Source organism: Miniopterus natalensis, chromosome 1 (genome assembly GCF_054644295.1).
Source record: "Miniopterus natalensis isolate mMinNat1 chromosome 1, mMinNat1.hap1, whole genome shotgun sequence".
Taxonomy (NCBI): domain Eukaryota; kingdom Metazoa; phylum Chordata; class Mammalia; order Chiroptera; family Miniopteridae; genus Miniopterus; species Miniopterus natalensis.
In genome coordinates this window covers 180,240,028-180,258,274 of record NC_142081.1, presented here as the reverse complement: position 1 = coordinate 180,258,274, position 18,247 = coordinate 180,240,028, and the positions used below count along the sequence as shown (strand labels likewise).

At 38.5% G+C, this 18,247-nt stretch overlaps 1 protein-coding gene across 1 annotated transcript; it reads right to left on the bottom strand.

Annotated features, from left to right (window-relative positions):
* Positions 1-3,979: 3,979 nt before the first annotated feature.
* TLR6 (toll like receptor 6) lies at positions 3,980-15,516 on the bottom strand. Its single transcript, XM_016206429.2, has 2 exons — positions 15,502-15,516; positions 3,980-7,541 (listed from the first exon to the last, which is right to left on the bottom strand). The coding sequence occupies exon 2, from the start codon at positions 7,470-7,472 to the stop codon at positions 5,082-5,084; it is 2,391 nt and encodes a 796-aa protein (XP_016061915.2). The 5' UTR covers positions 7,473-7,541; positions 15,502-15,516; the 3' UTR covers positions 3,980-5,081.
* Between the last annotated feature and the right edge of the window lie 2,731 nt (positions 15,517-18,247).

Here is an 18,247-nt window from a genome sequence, read left to right as displayed (position 1 = left end):
GGAATGATGAGGAAAATAAAAACTTCTTATTTAGACTTGACTATTGAGATTCCTCCCAAACTAACTGCAATTAAAAACCCTCAGAAAGTCTTTGTGGTTTTAGAAAGCCTTCCAGGTCTCTTTCACTGCCTGCAACTTATTCTCACTCCCTTCTAATCAATCTGCAGAAATCTAGACAGAAATTGACTCCCCCCATGCCCAGTATTGTTTTATGAGTTCACCTTCTCATTAAAACTCATGCTCTCCCCCACTTACCTCCAGTCATCCAGTCACTGCCTCCCATTCTTTCACACCCATCATTTTATTCTCTTTGCCAATGTCTCCCTTTTTTGCTCTTCTGACTCCCTAAGCAGCTTCTTTCATATTCTTCTCTCTCCCCAAGATAGCACTTTTTTCCTCTTGCCACATCCAGCTGAGTCTCCAGGTCATCAGAGTCGGCCATGCCAACCCCAGAATAGTGAGTTGAATAATGCCCCCCCAGAAGTTCATGTCCACTTGGAACTGCAAAATGTGACCTTATTTGAAAAGAGGGTCTTTGCAAATATATTGACAGTAATGATCGAGACAAGATCATACCGGGTTAAAGAGGGCCCTAAATCCGATAGGAGTGTCCTTAAAAGAGACAGAAAAAAAGAAGACACAGAGACTCAGAAGAAAACAACACATGAAGACACAGGCAGAGACTGGAATGGTGCAGCTACAAGCCAAGCAATGCCAAGGATTGGTGGCAACCACCAGACACTGGCAGAAAGGTGTGGGACATTTCTCCCTCAGAAACTCCAGAAGGAACCAAACCTGTGGACACCTTGATTTGGGGCTTCTGGCCTCCTGAGCTGTGATAGAATCAATTTCTGATGTTTTAAGCCACCTAGTTTGTGGTAATTTGTTACGGAAGCTGTGAAACGCAAACACACTCAGTAAAGCTACCAATTTGATGTTTTCTTTGCTCATGGTGCCCTTTTACTTCCAACTTTGCACCCACTGTGCCCACCCTTTGAAGGGCCTTCCCAACCACAGGCCCAGGACCCTCACACTGCCCTGGGGTTGCCCAAAGGCCTTTCAATAGGCTTCATCCTAGCAGCCCTCCCTAATCATCTTTGCCATGTCCATTTCCTTCAAACCTGTCACCTTAATTCCTATTCTCATCAAAGTGTTAGTATCTGAAAGCGTATGAAGGCAAACTTTTCGAATCATGGCAGTGGGTTGGGGGCATGGGAAGGCTTCCCACAAACATAAATGGAGGGGGTGCTCTATTTGTATGGGTTTTTAAGATTAAAAATGAGGACTTCAAAGACACTTCATGCTTGTGGCCACTCGGAGCTATTTATTCATTTGACAAGTTTTGACTGAGTGTCTGCAATGGGCACATACTCTTGTCAGAACTGGGGATAAGCAGTGGATAAGACATGGAATGTTCCTTTTCTCCTGGAGCTTATATTTTAGTGGAGGGAAAACAGAAAGCAAGTAAACAAGATAATTTCAAAGAGTGATGTCTGCTGTAAAGAAAACCAAGGGGAGTGATGTGACAGAAAGTGACTGCAAGGAATGCTCCCTTAGACTGGGAATCACAGGGAGGCCTCTCTGAAGAGGTGACATTTGAGCTGAGACACAAAGGTCAGGAACAAGCTAAGCATGCTCCCGGGGAAAACTAATCTCAGTGGCAAGTACCAGGGGCAGAGAAGGCAGAGGTGGGAATCAATGTGGCACATTCAGGGAACAGCTGAAGGCAATTGTGGCTGGAGTGAGGTGGGCCAGGGGGAGAAAGGAAAGAGATGCAGAGGGGAAGGAAGAAAGGCAGACCGTGGCAGCAGGTCATGAGGGGGGGCTTGACCTTTGTTCGAACTGCAAGGGGAGGTCATTAGCAGATTGTAAGCAGGGGGTGGCTTAATATAATTTACACCTTACTCCGATTGCTATTTGGAGACTGTGAGGCAGGAGTAAAAGCAAGGAGGCTGGTTGGAAGGGTATTTCTGTCATACAGGTGAGAGACACTTGTGACTTGGTCAGGATGGTGGATGCCCTGCTCCAGTTGAGGAGTGAAACATGCCCACTCTCCTCTCATGTTCATAGTCAGGAAATATTCAAAGGCTGACCACTGCCCGTGTGCTGTAAATGTCTGTATTCATGAGGGTGCAGATGAAGATGCTCTATTGATAGGATCCAAAAGTATAGTGGCTTAAACAAGGTGGAAGTCTACTTTTCTCTCACATGAGAAAGGAGCAGTCCAGGACATGCTGAGAGGCTGACTTGAGCCGAACAAAATGGCAGAATGAGAGTGTGTCGTCAACATGTGGCTTTCATCTCCAGGTACTAGACAATTCCTCTAGTACCTCTTTTCTAGTGGGAAGACGTGACCCATCTTCTTAGAGATGTGACCCAGAGTGGCACTTAACTTCCAGCTACATCTCATTGCCCAGAATTTAGTCTCATGTCAATATCAAGCTGCAAGGGAGGTTTGGAAATGTAATCTCTAGCTCGGTTGCCCTAATAAAGCTCACACATTCTAGTATTAAATAAAGGGAGATTAAATATTGGTGACAACTAAAAATCTCTGTCACAACATTTTTCAATTAATCTGCACAGTCATCTGTTATGGACTGAATCGTGCTCTATCCAAAATTCATATGTTGAAGCCCTAGCCCCCAGTACCTTAGAATATGACTACATTTGGAGATAGGGACTTTAAGGAGGTAATTAACATTAAATGACCTCTTATGATAGAGCTTTCATATGTCTGAAATGTGTGGATGTTTTCATATGTGACAGAAATGTAGGTTTTATTTAATTCCAGTTCAAATTATCAAAATTCTTTTCTTTTCCATGTCAACAATATTTTCTGGGAAACACACTGAAACCATTTAAAAATATTTGATCATTTAGAATGTGTGACATAGTTTGTTGCTGGTTTTTGTTTTGTTTTGGGTTTTTTTTTTTAGTTTTTTGTTTTTGTGCTTGTTTTGGTTTTTAGTTTAGGAAACAGTCTAACAGAGGCGAAGGAAAATTTACCACTTAGGAGGGGACCTGTGAAGGAGTCAGTGCTTTCCCAAATAACAAGGAGGGGCTAATGCACAGAAGATGACTCTAATAAAATTTCATTAAGGTTTATTTCTTTACAATTATTAATTGTGAAGCTAGTTTATTGGATGAGTTAAGTCCGTAAGGAAAGGGCTTCCTTTTCTCTTTAACCACTGCCCTCTAGCCAGGTTTTGTTGAATCTCCCTCTGTCAGGATATATTCTGAATTTGGGGCAGGTTCCATAGATTTTAGTGACAAGTCTCATTTAACATTTGCACCTCTATTTCAGGCATTAAAATGTCCAGGCCAGTCCAATTTAACACCAGTCTCACACCTAATTCAAAATTCTGCTTGGCCCTAGCTCAGGCCTTTATTCTGAGCAGTGAGGAAGGAGTGTGGTCAGTTCCTTTACTCTGCCTCCATTTCTCTGTCTTCTCTATATTCTGAATGTCCCACAAGGGAAGAGTATAGAAGTCAGAGAGGAGCAAATCTCCCCGAACTATTGGATAAGGCAGACAGGTCATCATGCCTCTGCCTCTCATTATGGCAGAGTCCAAACGCTGGCTCTTTCACGGGATGCCATGAAAGAAGCCTATGGCAGATCCCACATTGCACAGTTCCTTGATGCATGTGGCACATTCTCCTGCTGACGTCTAGCAGTAACCCTCTCCCCATACACCTCTTTGCCCTAGCCCCATGCCCTCTACCACTATAGCCCCTTTGTACAACAGGCTGCCCGAATAGCTGAGGCCCCATCATAACAACTTCATCCCAGCTACCCTTTCCATGGCCGGCGTGGCCCACAGGAAATTTGCCATGCCAAGAAATGAAGGGGCAGATGATAGTCAATTCTTCCTTTCTCTTCTCATTCTGTCGTGCTGGGCTGCCCAAACCAATATCTCTTCTTCTGAATTCTCCAGGTAGGAAGCACTTGTTCATTCATTCAAATTTATCACACACTTATATTTGTAAAGCATTATCCACTCTCTATGTTCACTGCCCGATCCACCACCAAAACTCCAGGAGACATTCATCAAGCTCTTCCAAGAGCTCCCACACCATACACTCTCTGCTGTACTGGGCTGTGCATTCCTGTTACCCTGTAAGCCTTCAGGCTGAGAGTGGGCTGCCAGACTACTCTTCCACTATGTTCAGGGTCCCTCTCATTGCCTTTGGAAGAAATCCAAAGCTATCTGCCCACAGGTCTAGAACCTCTACTTGATGACTCTCTTAAAGTTAGTCCTCTGTAAATGGTAACATGGGTTGATAATTACTTGTCTCTTTCTGCTATTTTTTAGTAAGTCTAGTCTGTGTCTAATATTTCCATTTAAAATGCACCTTTTGTCAGCTTTGAGGCATTCTCCAAAATTCTAAAGCACCGTAATGTCCTATATGATAAACAAATAAATAAATAAATTTGGCTCTGAGGTTTTTTTGGCAAGCAGGTAAATCCAAGTCTTTGGCCTCAGCAGCCCATGACTAAGGCTATAGTTTCCTTTATATACACAAACTACTGCATATTTGTGTAGCTAGGTCAGCAATTTAACAAGTGATTATTCAGATGTGAAGAAAAAAGATGTCTTTATTTTCCACAATTGGTCTTTTTCCCAAGCCCTAAAGTTGAACAGCTCACCCAGAGGCCAATGAGAATGCATAGGACACTCCAAGGACCACTGACTGCATGCAGTTGTGAGGCTGACTCTTTCCTTGCTGCCATGAAGTCCCATAAACTCCTGCTCACACAGAATCCATTTGGGAAAGGCAAAGGGAGAGGGAAGATCCTTGAATGACTGAGCATTTACTCAAATGAGACTGTTTCAATTTGCAACAGAATGATTAAACCAGAGGAGAATGAGCTATCTATAATCATAATGGGCAAGTGTGGGCACCATCACAGCCCCCAGTCTGGTTCCCCAACTCAATTGAAACATGACTGTCGTTAAGTCTTTCTTGAACACATAGAGATGATGCCAGCACCATCTAGACAATAACTTAATATCATGGTGTTCATTAGAACCCATGCTTATGATGGTTCCTTAAGTTGGATTTCCTGGCTGACTTAAAATTTAAGTTTTCACATCATTGTTTTCAGTAGTTAGTATTAATTTCACATTAAAAGAAGCTTTAATGTTAGCCCAAAAAAGTCCATGTTTGCTCTTCTCCTTGGGCCATTCCAAGTAAGTCCTCTGTGCCATGAGAGCCTTCAGCTTGTGATACTTGCTAGGAATGCTGTTCTGTGGAATGGGTTCCAGCAAGATCAGAATTAAGTTATTAGATCCTTCATGAAAGAGATTATGGTGGGCAAAGTAGAGTTCATAATGGCACCACTCACTCTGAACAAAGTTGGGGGACAAAACAAAGATGGACTTGTAACTCTTCTCAATACAGTTTATGATATTTTCCACAATACTCTTGCCAGGAACAAAGTTTCTTTCATGGAGACAAATCCGTATACCTTCTTTTTCTAGGCAAGGTACCAGTTCATTCTTTACCCAGGCAGAATCGTGTTCACTGTATGAAATAAAGGCATGAAACTGGAGAGTTCCTTGGAGTTTTTCTAAATGTATATTCCTAGACCTGTGTCGGGTCTGGGTCCACTGACACATCATCCTGAGATACCAGGGCAGATCAAAACAGATACAGAGGACAGTCACAGTAATAGCCAATACCAGTCCAGTGACCACAATGGTGACAATCAGCAGAGCTGTGTTGCAGGATAATGGAGACACATGGAAGTCCTTTAGTAGGGTTCCCTTATAGCTTCCTGGATAGTCACACTTATAAGAGTCAGGCCAACCCTCTACCACTTCACTTGATACTTGGCCTATACTCTGGATAAATTCTCTTAGATCACATGTACATTGGAATGGATTGTTCCCTGCATTTATGGACCTAATCTTCTGGCAGCTCTGGAAGAAATGAGCTGATGGGTTGGAAATTGAGTTATAGTCAATGGTCAGTACAGAGAGGCTGCTAAAGGTACCACATTCAGGAAGGTGAGCTAAAGAATTGAAAGCAACATTGAGTTCTTGTAAAGCTTCCAGACTGATGACATTTTCAGGGATACTCGCTATTCTATTACTGTGAAGATCAAGAACCTTGACCCTGGGAGGTAAACATGTGAAAACAGAGTCAGTGAGTATATTTGAAGACAAATTTAACACTAGTATACTCTCAGCCCAAGTGCAATTTCTGTCATGTCTATCATATTCCAAAGAATTCCAGCTCACATCCAGTATTTCCAAAGATGGCATATCCTTAGTCATGAGACCAACTTTGAAAAGGTCTTTTAATTTATTCTTTTGTAAGATCAGTGTCTCCAATCTAACTAAAGTGGAGCATTTTTGAAAAATACTATCTGTCAAAACATTCTGGGTAAAGTTCAAAAACTTAAATGTGCTTGTTGCTTGAGGGCAAAGCATGTGTATAAAAGGTGTATCTGATATGGTTAACATCATAATGTTCATCTCAGAAAACACGGTGTATACTGCAGTCTGTGAAAAAAGAAAAACTCTGTTTGTAACATGTTCAATTTTCAATGCTTTCAATGATGTTTCACTGTAAGTAAAGTCTTCTTTATCAATGCTTTTAACTACTGTTAAATTGTAAATATTGAGATACTCTACAGGCTTGGACCAAAGAAATTGAAAAACTCTAACCAAACATCTCCAAGTTGTTTCCACATGGTTGAGGGTCAAATTCAGTAAGTTTGGACCTCTAGTTAGTTCCGATAAAAATTTAATTAAAAGGTGACAGTTCTCATCATTCAATTTAATATTACTCAGTTGTAAGCACCCTAAACTATTAACTGATATGTTTGCTTGGACAGAGAAGAAATTATTTGGGTGAAAAACGAGGTGAAGTGTTTTTGTATTCAGAATTTGAAGACTTTCTGTCTCATGTTCTTTCACATAATAACTTTCCAAATCCAGAAGGATGCCACTTAGATGCAGGTGAGCGACTGGTAGCAGATCTAATTGTTGTAAATGTTTAGCACTTAATCCCAAGAAATTCAGTTGAGTCAAGTTGCCAAATTCCTTACAGATGGGCAGGGCATCAAAGTCATTGAATGAGAGGTCTAAATGCTTGAGACTGGTGATAGGATGGCACGATATCTTCTGCAACTGATTGTGCGATAAATCCAAATATTCCAAGTCCTGGTTGAATTTGAAAATACTAATATCAAGGCACTGGAGTCTATTATGGGAAAGCCTCAAAACTTTCAGCCCTGTAAGAAAGCTGATGTCCGAGAGGTGAAGCTCAGATATGTAGTTTTGAGATATATCTAAGACTTCGGTTTTGGGTGGCAGGTCTTTTGGAACGTGAATAAGGCCTTTATTTGACTTATTTACTGCAAAGTCATTTTCATCAGAGAACTGGATTATGGTCCCAACTATTAAGATTATGATGTAAACAGAATGAAAGCTTCTGACAATGGACTCTTTGTCCTTGGTCATGATGTTGAAGCAGCTATTGCCCAAAGGGTTATTGCTGTTCTTCAGAGCATCTTGATATGCATCCAAATTCTAGAAATATAATTACATTAAGATGTATAAAGAGTGAGTGATTGCTCTCAAACCTCCACTACTAAATACAAAGTCTCAATTATTTTACTCACCATGAAAATCATAATGCTGCCTAACTCATACAGGGGTATCCTGTGAGCGGCAATGGCAGCTGTGTTGGCCACAAGGCAGGATCCTGTGCCACACCAGAGTGCCCAAAATCACACCTGCCTGGGACCACCTACAGGTAGAAGTTAGAAGTGCTCTTACAGGCTAGTGAGGGGCATTGAAATCACACATAATTTTTTAGTCACAGGATCTTGTTTTTGACATAATTCCCATGAAAATGGATATGTGTTTTTCCAACTCACATTAGGCCAGAAGCAAAACATTCAGAGAAACAGGATTCAGCACTTGACATCATCTGTAAACATCAAGTTCCTAGAGTGACACACTGATAAAAGAGGGAAAGACAGATAAATATTAATAAGTACATTGAAGAAGTCAGAAGGCATGTCAGGCCAAAGCTGCTATATGGAAGAGAGAGCAGTTTCCCTACAGCCCAGGAAATCTCACTGTACTACGACACAGTATAGACACTGATGTTTGTGACAATCAGTGAATGAGAAGGTGACTTGGCTGAGGGGTGGAGGCAGGTGCACAAGCCCACAGACCCCACATTTGTGATGGGGACAAAGAGTTGGAACTTTGAGGCTCACTGGACCCCATTCAGGATCTGATCTGCACACACTGGAAAAAACATCTGGGCGCCCCCAGGGAGCAGGAGCAGGCAGCGACATTTCTTAAGCAGGGCCTTGTGTAGCAGGGATAATCAAGAGCAGATTTTGACTAGTTGTTCAGTTTTATTAACAAAAGGACCCACCATTCATCACCTGAGGGTATACTAGAAATAGTAAAATAGTTAAGAGATGAGTAGGGCTTCAATTAATCATTCTTTGGAAGAGTAAATACTCTCCAGGTTGGGCACGTTCCAGTAAAAAATGACACAGTTTTTTTCTTTTAAATTATTTTTATTATAAAATTATTTAAATATGTACAAACAAAAAACAAATATGTATTGAGTGCCTACTACGTGCTAGGCACTGTTCTGGGCATTGGTGACAGACTATATCCTTGACCTCAGGGAGTTTGTAATGTGGTGGAACTAGAATTATAAGTGGACCAGGCCACTTCATTTCTTTTCTTTTCTATTTTTGACCAAAATCTTTTTTTCTCAATCCCTTTATCTTTTTCACCCAGTCCCCAAACTCCCTCTCCTCTGGCATCCATCAGTCTGTTCTCTGTTTCTATGAGTCTGTTTCAATTTTGGTTGTTCATTTATTTTGTTCTTTAGATTCCACATATAAGTAAGATCATATGGCATTTGTCTTTCTCTAACTTATTTCACTTAGCATAAAAACTTCCAGGTCCATCCATGCTGTTGCAGATTAAGATTGCATATATATATATATATATATATATATATATATATATATACACACATATATATATACACACACATATATATGTGTGTGTTAGATATATATATGTGTGTGTGTGTGTATATACATATATATATATACACACACACACACATATATATATATCTAACAGCTTTTTTTATCTACTTGTCTATTGATGGTCACTTGGGTTGCTTCCATATTTTGGCTATTATAAATAACACTGCAATAAACACAGGGGTGCATATATTCTTTTGAATTAATGTTTTGGGTTTCCAAGGACATATACTCAGAGATGGAATCACTGGGTCACAAGGCAGTTCCATTTTTGATTTTTTGAGGAAACTCCATACTGTTTTCCACAGTGGATGCACCAATCTGCATTCCCACCAACAGTGCGCAGGGGTTCCCTTTCCTCCACATCCTGGCCAGCACTTGTTATTTGTTGATTTATTGATGGTAGCCATTTTCACAGGTGTGAGGTGACATCTCATTGTGATTTTAATTTGCATTTCTCTGATGATTAGTGAAGTTGAGCATCTTTTCATATGTCTATTGGCCATCTATCTGTATGGCCTCTTTAGAGAAGTGTCCATTCAGGCCCTCTGTCCACAAAATGGCATAGTTTTTTAAAAGTTAATTATACTTCAATTTTTTTTTAATGGCATATGGTCACCGTTCCTCCCATACAGCCTCTCCCATTGTCCACCAAAACACCCATGAAAAGACATGAACACTTGAAAACCTACCTTACCACCTAAAACTAAGAAAGATGGAAAATTAATGGCAGGATCCAAAAGCATCTACATTCATGAAAAAGTAACTGAGCTATATTAAGGAGCACCCAGGACACTTAAGCTTTGTCTCAAGAAAATAAAGTCCCTGACAAACAGTATGAACACATCTTGTTCCTCTGTGTTTGTCTCTGATTCAAACACCAAGGATGAGTAACAACCAGGTAATTAAGTAGCATTTCTTTAACTCCAATAGTACTGATGTGAGTGGATCACAACACTGAGTTTTACTTCCACGTGCCACCATCCTCCAGCTCTTTATCAAATAGTGATGTACACTCTCAGGTAAAAGCTGGGCAAGAAGTATTCTTACTACTTCTATTCAACAGAGTATAGTGGAAGTCCTAGCCAGAGTAATTAGGCAATAAAAAGAAACAAAAGCATCCAAATTGGGAAGGAAGAAGTAAAATTATCTGTATTCAGATGATATGACCTTACATGTAAAGAATCCTGAAGACTCCACCAAAAGCCAAAAAAAAAACACAAAAACTGTTAGAACTAATAAATTCAGTAAAGTTGCAAAATACAAAACCAACATACAAAATCAATCGTGTTTCTATACACTAACAACAAACTACCTGGAAAAGAAATGAATGAAACAATCCCATTTATAATTGCATCAAAATCACAAAATACCTCAGAATAAATTTAACAAAGGAGTGAAAGACCTACACACTGAAAACATAAGAGGCCAGCCAGTGTGGCTCAATGGTTGAGCATCAACCCACGAACCTGGAGCTCACAGTTCGATTCTTGGTCAGGGCACATGCCTAGGTTATGGGTTCAATCCTCAGTAGAGGGTGTACAGGAGGCAGCTGATCAATGATTCTCTGTCATCATTGATGCTTCTATCTCTCTCCCCTCTCCCTTCCTCTCTCTGAAATCAATAAAAACATATTTTTAAAAAATTATTTAAAAGATAAGACACTGATGAAAGAAGCTGAAGACAGATAAGTGAAAAGATATCTTGTGTTCATGGATTAGAAGAAACAATATTGTTAAAATGTCCATACTACCCAAAGCCATCTATAGATTCAATGCAATAGCTATCCAAATTTCAATGATATTTTTCACAGAAATAGAAAAAAATTCATATGGAACCACAAAAGACCCCAAATAGCCAAGCAGTTCTGAGATAGAGCAAACCTGGAGGCATCACACTTCCTGTAAACTATGTTACAAAGCTATAGTAATCAAAACAGAATAATGTTCATATAAAAACAGACACATAGACCAATGGAAGAGAATTGAGAGCCCAGAAATAAACCCATGCATAAACTGTCAACTAATATTTGATAATGGAATCAAAATTACTCAATGGGGAAAGAGCAGTCTCTTCAATAAATGGTGTTAGGAAAACTGTATGTGCACATGCAAAAGAATGAAGTTTGGTCCCTATCTTACCCCACTCACAAAAATTTACTCCAAATGGATTAAAAACTTAACTATAAGAATTAAAACAATAAAACTCCTAAAAGAAAACCTGACACGGTCTTGCCAATAATTTTTTGGATCTGACATCAAAAACAGAAACAACAAAACTGAAAATTAAAAAGTGGAGCTATATCAAACTAAAAGGCTCTACACAGCAAAAGAAACAATCAGCAAAATGAAAAGTCAACCTATGTATTTGGAGAAAACATTTATAAACCATGTTATCTGATAAGGGATTAATATCCAAAACATATAAGGAACTCATATAACCCAATAGCAAAAAGTAAGAACAAAAACAAATAATTTGATTAAAAAACGGGCAGAGGACCTAACTGGACAACTTTTCAAAGAAAGCATACAAATCGTTACCAATAAGTACATAAAAAGATGCTCAATATCACTAGCCATCAGGGAAATGCAAATTAAAATCACAATGAGAAGTCACCTCACACCTGCTAGAAAGGCTGTTATCCAAAAGACCAGAGATAACAAGTGGGGGTAAGGATGTGGAGAGAAGGGAACCCTTGAGCACTCTTGGTAGGAATGTAAATTGGTGCATCCACTATTGAAAACAGTAAAGTTTCCTTAAAAATAATTAAAATGAGAACTACCATATGATTCAGCAATTCCACTTCTGGGTATATTTCTAAAGGAAATAAAATCACTACCTCCAAGATAAAGTACCCCCTTGTTCATTGCTATATCATTCACAATAAGACATGGAAACAACCTAAGTGTTCATTGACAATAAAAAAAATTATATATATAATAAATAAGCTGAATAATTCAGCTATAAAAAGAAGAAAATCCTGCCATTTGTGACAACATGGATGGACCTTGATGGTATTATGCTAAGGGAAATTAAGTCAAAGAAAAACAAATACTGTATGATCTCACTTATATGTGGAATCTAAAAAAGCCAAACTCATAGAAACAGAGAATAGAAAGGTAGTTGCCAGGGGCTGGGTGGTAGGGAAATGGGAGATGTTGGTCAAAGGGTACAAATTTCTAGATATAAGACAATTAAGTTCTGGGGATCTCATGTGCAGCCCAGTGACTATAGTTAACAATATTGTATTATGTACTTGAAAGTGTCTAAAAGAGTAAATCTTAAATATTCTTACCCAAAAAATGGTAATTGAGGTGATGGATGTGTTAACTAACCTTATTGTGGTAATTAATTTGCAATATATATGTTATCAAATTATCACATTGTAGACCTTAAACTTATAGAATGTTATATGTCAATTATATCACAATAAAGCTGGAAGCAAAAAGAACTGGGCAAAAGGTAAGGAGAACTTGAGGGGGCACATTGCATTCTAAGACGTGTAAGCCATATGACACTTGTAAAAGGGGGCAGAGATAAGAACACTAGTAGCTGTATTCATCAGAAAAGACAGTTTGTAATAAAAATGCATTAGGTCAAAGTATGAGAAAATTGGGCAATAGGAGAGGAGAAGTTACTACTTTATACTACTTAAAACAAATTGCTCACAGTAAAAAATATAACAGATAAGAACACTTATACAATCAATAGTACTACACTAAAATTTACAAAGTAAAAAGGTTAAAAACACAAAGAGATATTGATAGTGAAAGTATTTAGTGTATTTCTTTGAGTTATAGGTAGATCAAGTAGCAAAAAATATATATGGAAGATTTGAATAAAATAATTAGTAAAGGTTTAATAAAGACTTACAAACTTTGTACCTACTAAAAGAGTACATTGTGTATCTAAATCCCCAGTGTTCATGGAGCATTTACTAAAATTAATTTTCTTAGGTCAAATAATTTTTTGAATAAATACCCCAAAGCAAATATTGTTAAAGTCACATTGCTCGCTACAAAATAAACTTTTTAAACCACTTTTTAAATTTTCTAAATATTTTCTGGATCAAGAAAGTCACATTTTTAATTAGAATTATGAGAGTCAACAGGATGTTGTACACATGCTCCAGCCACCTCCTCTTACCTAAATCCCCAAAATGATGACAAAATACGTACATGTAAAAGAAGGGAAGTTCTTAGGGAACTGAAACCAAGAGAAGCCTCTGAAATTCATAAGCAGATTGGACTATAATAAACAGAATATTAGCTTCACAAAGATGTTCACTTCCTACTTCCAGAACTTGTGAATATGCTGTTACATGGAAAAAGAGAATTAACATTCCAGCTGGAGTTAAGGCTGCTAATCAGCTAACTTTAAAATAGGAAAAATATCCTGGATTATTTGGGTGGGCCCAATGTAATCACAAGAGTCCTTACAAGTGGAAGAGGGAGGCAGAAATAAGAACTCTCATTTACTACTTACTGGCAGAAAAGAAAATTAGTACATACTTTCTGAAGGACAATTTGGTCACATATATAAATTCCTTAAAAATATGCTTACCCTGCCCTGGCCAGTGTTGCTCAGTTGCTTGGAGCATTGTCCCTTATAGTGAAAGGTTGCTGGTTTGAGTCCCAGTCAGGGCACATACCTAGGTGGTGGGTTCGATTCACGGTCAGGGTGTGTAGGGGAAGCAACCGATCGATGTTTCTCTCTCTCTCTCTCTCTTCCTCCCCTTCTTTCTAAAAAATCAATAAACATGTCATTGGGTGAGGATTTATATATATATGTGCTTATCCCTTATTTTAGCAATTCCAGTTCTCAGAATTTTCTTCTAAAGGAATTACCAGAGATATACATAAAATATTACTACGAGGATGCTCATGACATGATGAAAAGTTAAAAAAATGATGTCTAGTGTAGAAAGTGGGTTAATCAATCATGGCACACCCATAACATGGAATAGCATTCAGTCTCAAATATTGCACTTTTGAGGAAAAAATAACATCTACAATGTAATGTTACGTGAATAAAAGAATACAAAATTGTATACGTGGTAGGATTCTACTTTTTCAAAATGTGATTAAAACCTGACATATGCGCAAAGCCTAGGGGATATCAGATGCTAATAGTATCTGGATCTCTGAATCATAGATAAAGTTAATTTTCTTTCTTACGCTTTTGTATATTTCCAAAATTTCTAATTTTGAACATCTTTTATAAGTCAAAAAAGGTTTGTCTTAAAATACAGCTAATGTAAAAATAGTTTATATTTAAAGAAACATGCTTGTGTTGTTTGTATACATAGAGGGAGAACTTCTTCCACATGATGCTACATAACTGACACTTATGAGTGAGAACATTTACCTGAAGGTCCCCCTGTGGTGTTTGTGTTCAGGAGACTAAAATGTAGCCTCCATGTGGAAAAGTTGATCAGCTACCATTAAAGCACCCTGCCCCCAAAACATAGTATTCCTTCAGGGGCATTTATGCCCGCAAGCTGTTCCCAGTGTATATACTTAACAAAAACAGCTAGGAACTTTTATATTTAAGAAAAAATAAAGGAGAGGAAAAAAGGAGATGAGAATGGATGATTACAGAGTTCACAACTTTTTTTTCCAGGAGGTAAAAAGAGATAAAAAGAAAAGTTGTTTTTTCTTTTTCTTTAATGCATTGAATGAAAAGAGGGAGTAAAAAGACAGACGGAAGAAGCTCAATTTGAGAAAAACACCATAGTGGACAGGATCTATGAAAATTAAGACTACAAGAAAGGGAAGATACAGAAAACATTGAGGCAAATGTGATTCCATAATTAAGTCAAGAAGTGTGCAAGAGAAACCTTGTTTTGTCAAAGTTTTGGTGAGAGACTCAGAGAAAGGCAATTCCTAGGTCAGGTTCCACCACTTCTTTCATTTAATAACTATTTATTCAGAGTGTACTATGTGCCAGGACTTTGCTGGGTGTTAGGTGCTGGGGTTATAAATATGAATAGCACTGGCATAATCCCTGCTTTCCAAATGCTTATAAATTAGTGACAGATACAAATAAGCAATTATAGAACCATGCGACAGGGAACCTAAAACACTTGTGTCTACCATAAAGATACGTAATATGCGATAGGTGCCATATCAGTGGCATAAACTACTATAAATATTACTGAAAACAAGGAACTAGAGAAAGGTGAGAAAAGAAAATGTAGTAGACAAAAGCAGAAGAAATAAATATCATCGGTTAGTTCTTTCCTTAACTATGGTTATCTTTGTACCTTTTCAAGATAGTCATAGCTTTAGCTTTCTTGTATATTTTTTAAAAGACATTGGCAACATTTAAGAAAACACTTAAAATCGTTTTGAAAAAACATCAAAGAAACATTACCTATTTCCTATACAATTGTTAGCATTTTCTTGCTTGTTTGAAGTAATTATTCTATAATTTTAAAAATCCACAAAAGCCTGCTTACTTACCAAGATTTCTTTCTCAGAAGAAGAGAAAATAACTTCTAAAGGCGGAAAAATAAGTGCTTGACGAAGTGGAAGTCCTTAGTTTATAAAGCCAAACACCACAGAAACAGTGTTGTGCCATCTGTTGGACCTTCCTGGAATTACTCCTGCACGGGAATTTCCCTTTCAAGGGTCACTGCAAAGCATGTGACTCAGCAGGTTTTTATGGGCTACAGACTAAAACAGTAACCAAAATTTTAAATACATATGAGAAAGCAACTTATGACCACCATTTCAGTGTGAAGAAAACTGTTTCTAAGGTAATACTTATCTGTAAGATTTTGTAGCCTGAATGTGAAATTGTCACCAGAGTGGAAAGTTATTGAACTTTGCCTGTTTTCTATTATCACCATACTTAATATTTCCAAAGTAATAGCAACTACCATTATCAAGCAATTATGGAGCATTATCTTAGCTGGATGAGATACTTCAAAATAAAATAAGCTTAGGTCCAAGATCTTTTTAAAATCAACTTTCAAGGAAAATTTAGTAGTTAATACATATATAGCCACATCGGGAGGAAATTGCATCCTGTTTCCCCACATTCTGACCAACATGTAGTATTATTAAAGGCTTTAATTCTAGATTCTAGAATAATAAATAACACTGAGATCCTGCAGGACTAATTAAAAATCAATTTTCTAAAGAACATTTAGAATAACTTTTTCATATTTAAATCATTTTTGTTTTTCAATTACAGATGACATAGATTATTATATTAGTTTCAGGTGTACACCCCACTGATTAGACATTATATAACTTACTAAGTGATCATCCCAGTAAATCTCACATCCGACACCATACATAGTTACTATATTATTATTGATTATATTCCCTATGCTGTACATTGCATTCCCATGACTATTCTGTAACTACCAATTTGTACTATTTAATCCCATCATCTTTTTCACCCGTCCTCCAAACCCCCTCCCATCTGGCAAACATCAAAATGTTCTTTGTATCTATGAATCTGTTTTTATCCTGCTTGTTCACTTAGTTTTTTAGATTCAGTCGTTGATAAATGTATTTATTGCCATTTTATTTTTTATATTTTTTATCTTTTATCTTCTTTTTCTTGAAGAAAACCCTTTAACATTTCATGTAACACTGGTCTGGTGGTGATGAACTCCTTTAGCTTTTTCTTATCTGTGAAGCTCTTTATCTGACCTTCAGTTCTAAATGATAGCTTTGCTGGGTAGAGTGATCTTGGCTATAGGTCCTTGCTTTTCATCACTTTGAATATTTCTTGTCACTCTCTTCTGGCCTGCAAGGTTTCTGTTGAGAACTCAGCTGACAGTCTTATAGTAGCTCTCTTGTAGGTAACTAATTGCTTTTCTCTTGCTGCTTTTAAGATTCTCTCTTTGTCTTTAATTATGCATTTTAATTATGATATGTCTTGGTGTGGGCCTCTTTGGGTTCATTTTATTTGGGGCTCTCTGTGCTCCTGGACTTGTATGTCTATTTCCTTCACCAAGTTAGGGAAGTTTTCTGTCATCATTTTTTCAAATAGGTTTTCAATTTCTTGTTCTATCTCTTCACCTTCCAGCATTCCCATGATGCAAATGTTGGTATGCTGCAAGTTGGCCCAGAGGCTCCTTCCACTATCCTCATTTTCTTTGAGCTCTTTTTTCCTTTTGCTATTCTGATTGGGTGTTTTTTGCTTCCTTATATTCCAAATCAGTGATTTGATTCTCAGTTTCTTCGACTCTACTGTTGATTTCCTGTAAATAATTCTTCACTTCAGTTAGTGTCTCCTTCATTTCTGACTGGTCCTTTTTATGCTGTTGAGGTTCTCACTAAGCTCACTGAGCATCCTTATAACCGGCATTTTGAACTCTGCATCTAGTAGATGGCTTGTCTCCATTTTTTTTAGTTCTTTTTCTGGAATTTTATTCTGTTCTTTCATTTGAGACATATTTCTTTATCTTCTCATTTTGGCCCCCTCCCTGTGTTTGTTTCTATGTATTCAGTAGAGATGCTACATGTCCTGGGGGTGGTAGAGTGGCCTAATGTAGTAGGTGTTTTATAGGGTCCAGTGGCACAGCCTCCCTGATCACCCAAGCTGGGCACTCTAGGTACACCCCTCACCCCATGTGGGCTGCATACACTCTCCTCTTAGAGTTGAGCCTTGATTGCTGTTGACAGGTCAGTGGGAGTGGTTTACCCCTAGGCCAATCAGCTGCAAGGACTGGGTGTGACCACTGATCACCAACTTCAGACTACAATGGAGGATCAGCTGTGCAGAAGCCCACCCCCCAGAGAAGAACTTACTTCAGCAGAGCTCTGGTCCCCATTGCGTTTGCCCTTGAGTTGTCGCTTATGGAGGTGGTTGGGTGGTAATGCTTCAAGGTGGTCTGAAGCTGTCCACTGGGTGCCTGGCTCTGGGGCCTTCTGGTAGGTGCAGGTCAAGGTCAGCCACAGCCTGTGTTACTCCCAGGGACACCTGTCATGAGCTATAAAGTGATCTGCAGATGGCTGCTACTTTTGCTGGGCTTGGAGGTGTCCAGACACGGCCAAGCTGTGAACCAAGGCCAGCTGCTGCTAGTGCTGGGCCTGGGGCCACTTAGCAAGAGGCACACTGAGGCCAGATGTTGCTTGTTTGAGAGATTTCAGAAAAATCAAGCATGAGCCACAACAGGCCATTCATATGGAAAAGCCAGTGGAAACAGCTTGAGTGGGCTTAAGAGTTGGGTGGGTCAGGGTCTCAGGG